This window comes from Aphanomyces invadans (assembly GCF_000520115.1).
Source record: "Aphanomyces invadans strain NJM9701 unplaced genomic scaffold supercont1.72, whole genome shotgun sequence".
Classification (NCBI taxonomy): Eukaryota; Oomycota; class Saprolegniomycetes; order Saprolegniales; family Verrucalvaceae; genus Aphanomyces; species Aphanomyces invadans.
In genome coordinates, this window is record NW_008580217.1 from 173,709 (window position 1) to 176,054 (window position 2,346).

General features: G+C 43.4%; 1 protein-coding gene across 1 annotated transcript; it reads left to right on the forward strand.

The window, feature by feature from the left end:
* The first annotated feature begins 869 nt into the window (after positions 1-869).
* On the forward strand, positions 870-1,508 carry H310_14514 (hypothetical protein). Its single transcript, XM_008882393.1, has one exon. It carries the CDS (start codon positions 1,042-1,044, stop codon positions 1,456-1,458), a length of 417 nt encoding a protein of 138 aa, XP_008880615.1. The 5' UTR covers positions 870-1,041; the 3' UTR covers positions 1,459-1,508.
* The last annotated feature ends 838 nt before the right edge of the window (positions 1,509-2,346 follow it).

The following is a 2,346-nucleotide window of genomic DNA, read 5'->3' on the forward strand; positions in this document are numbered from 1 at the left end:
AAATGAATTGTTAACAGTATATCAGTACAACAGTAAAAATGAATTGTTCAAATTGATAACTGTTTAGCACTTTAACAGTAGAATTCAATTTTTCTAAAAATTGATCGACAACAGTATATCACCAAACAGTGACTAAATTATTTTTCATAAAACGATCATGACGGTTTATCACCATTACACCAAATATACTTAAGTAAAATTTTCAAAAATCGATTACACAAAAACTCAAAAACAGTGATTATACTGTGGTCTAAACAATATTTCACCATGCTCGATTCCCATTGGGCAAATGATAACTTGTATAAACTTATTTTGCATCCACACATGTCATATACAACTTGTGAGGGATTTGAATTGGAACATGATACACTAGTAAACACTATAATAGCTACTTCGAAGTACATTTATTTAGATTTGGAGGTGGTAAATATCCAATCTAAATCCAACAGTATCCAGGCGTTACCAAGCCTTATCCGGGCATTATCTGGATGTTATCCGGATGATGTGTCCAATAGACGGACGTCGAGCAATTCGACAATGGTTAACTGGGGGGAATTCCATTCACACATTGTAGGTGACGATGAAGCGGAAGCGCAGCGGTGAAGAGGCGGATGATAAGGAGGAGGAGGAACTGCGAGACGCAAGTATGCTCCCAAACCACATTCCTGGGCGCCGCTGGCGAGATATCCCGCGAAGCACCAAACTCACCGACGTTGAAACACTCACGTTTTTCAGCGAGTTCAAGCGTGCTGGAGATCTCACGGACAACGATGTCATCGACCGCTGCAACTTCCTTATGCGGCATGCGCCTCCCAATAGTTATCGGAAATTGAAAATCAAAAGCAAATTCATCCAACTGATTAAGCGCCTCGAGAGGGTATGTAACTTGAACAACTTTCTCTGATGTTCTCTATCGTTCTGTAGGTCGACCTACAAGAGCACTGCCTCAGTCGTGATGATTGTCTTCAACCAAGCGGTGTTGTCTGGAAGACGGGCGAAGAGATTGAGGCCGCTGGGCGCGACTGTTTCCCCGACGACGTGATGCTCTGCACCATCGACAAGGATCTGTTCAAGTTGTGGCCATTGCTGTCGTTCATGCAGGGCATTGGTACGCTACATCAAGTTGACGGTCGCGCAATCGACCTTGGGCGAAAGATCATGCATCTGCTTGACGAACTGGGAAAGCAGTATCCGGCGCTCGCGAAGCTGCTCGATCCACCAACAGTTATCTTCAACCTGCAGGCTATGAACATCAATCCGGCTGCAGTCGTTATTCCCGCTGGACTCGCACCTGGAAATGTGCCCGCGTTTCCTGGTGCCGTTGGCATCTGGACTTGCCCATCGGAGTTACGCGCTGGCGAACTTATCGGCCACCTCCGCGCTACGCTCGCTCCTGTCTTGCTGCCCGGCGTTGTCCCGCAGTTTCATTATTTTAATGCACCCATGCAAAACCTATAAAATTGACAATCTGCCACACCAATTCGCCAATGTTGGCATTTATGTGGGAACACAAGGAACGACGGAAATCCTTCCCCGTGGTTTTCCACCGTACTTCTGGAATACTAATATGGTATTGATATTATGGACATCCAAAACCATCCTCATGAAATAAAAAATACTTTTAGCCAATCCATGACAATATCACCCACGTCCAAGCGCATGACATGATACTACTTGATCTTGCTGTCGTCAAACAAAAAATCTAAACATGTTGTTGCTGATACGTAGTGTACTTACAATTATCCAAATGCTTTTATGGTATTATCTTTAAATGATCAACCTTGGCGCACATGATGCCAAAGTATGTTTGCCTTCCCGGTTTTGGTGTTCCCTGTGACGCCACTTCAACTATAACCATAACAATCTAATTAGCAACGTCTCGAACATCGCACCAGAGTGAAATTGTTTTTATATTATCGCTCCAAGAAGACAACTTCACTCAATCATTAATTAAGTCAAAACATACATTCTACTTTCCTAATTGATTTGAGGTTTAGTCACAACGACAGAAATATCTGGTTCGTCAGCCATGATACAGCGATGGATTGCCGATGGGGAAGAAATGCCTTGTGGGGTTTTCAATTCTTCGTCCACGAAGGCTCTGTCTCGGTGACGGTTTGGTTTACTTGAAGTATTAACTAGTTGTGAATGTACTTGTAACTTGGTCGCAACAAGTGGGTCGCGAGCTCTCATTGACGTCGAAATTCGAAAAGTTTGACCAATAACAACGCAGTCCTCATCAGCTGAAAAAGTTGAGTGTAATAGAAAGGTTTTTCAACTTATCTTTACATTACCATTATCACCAGATTCGTGACAAAACCAGTTGACAGGGTACGGGCAGGGTCA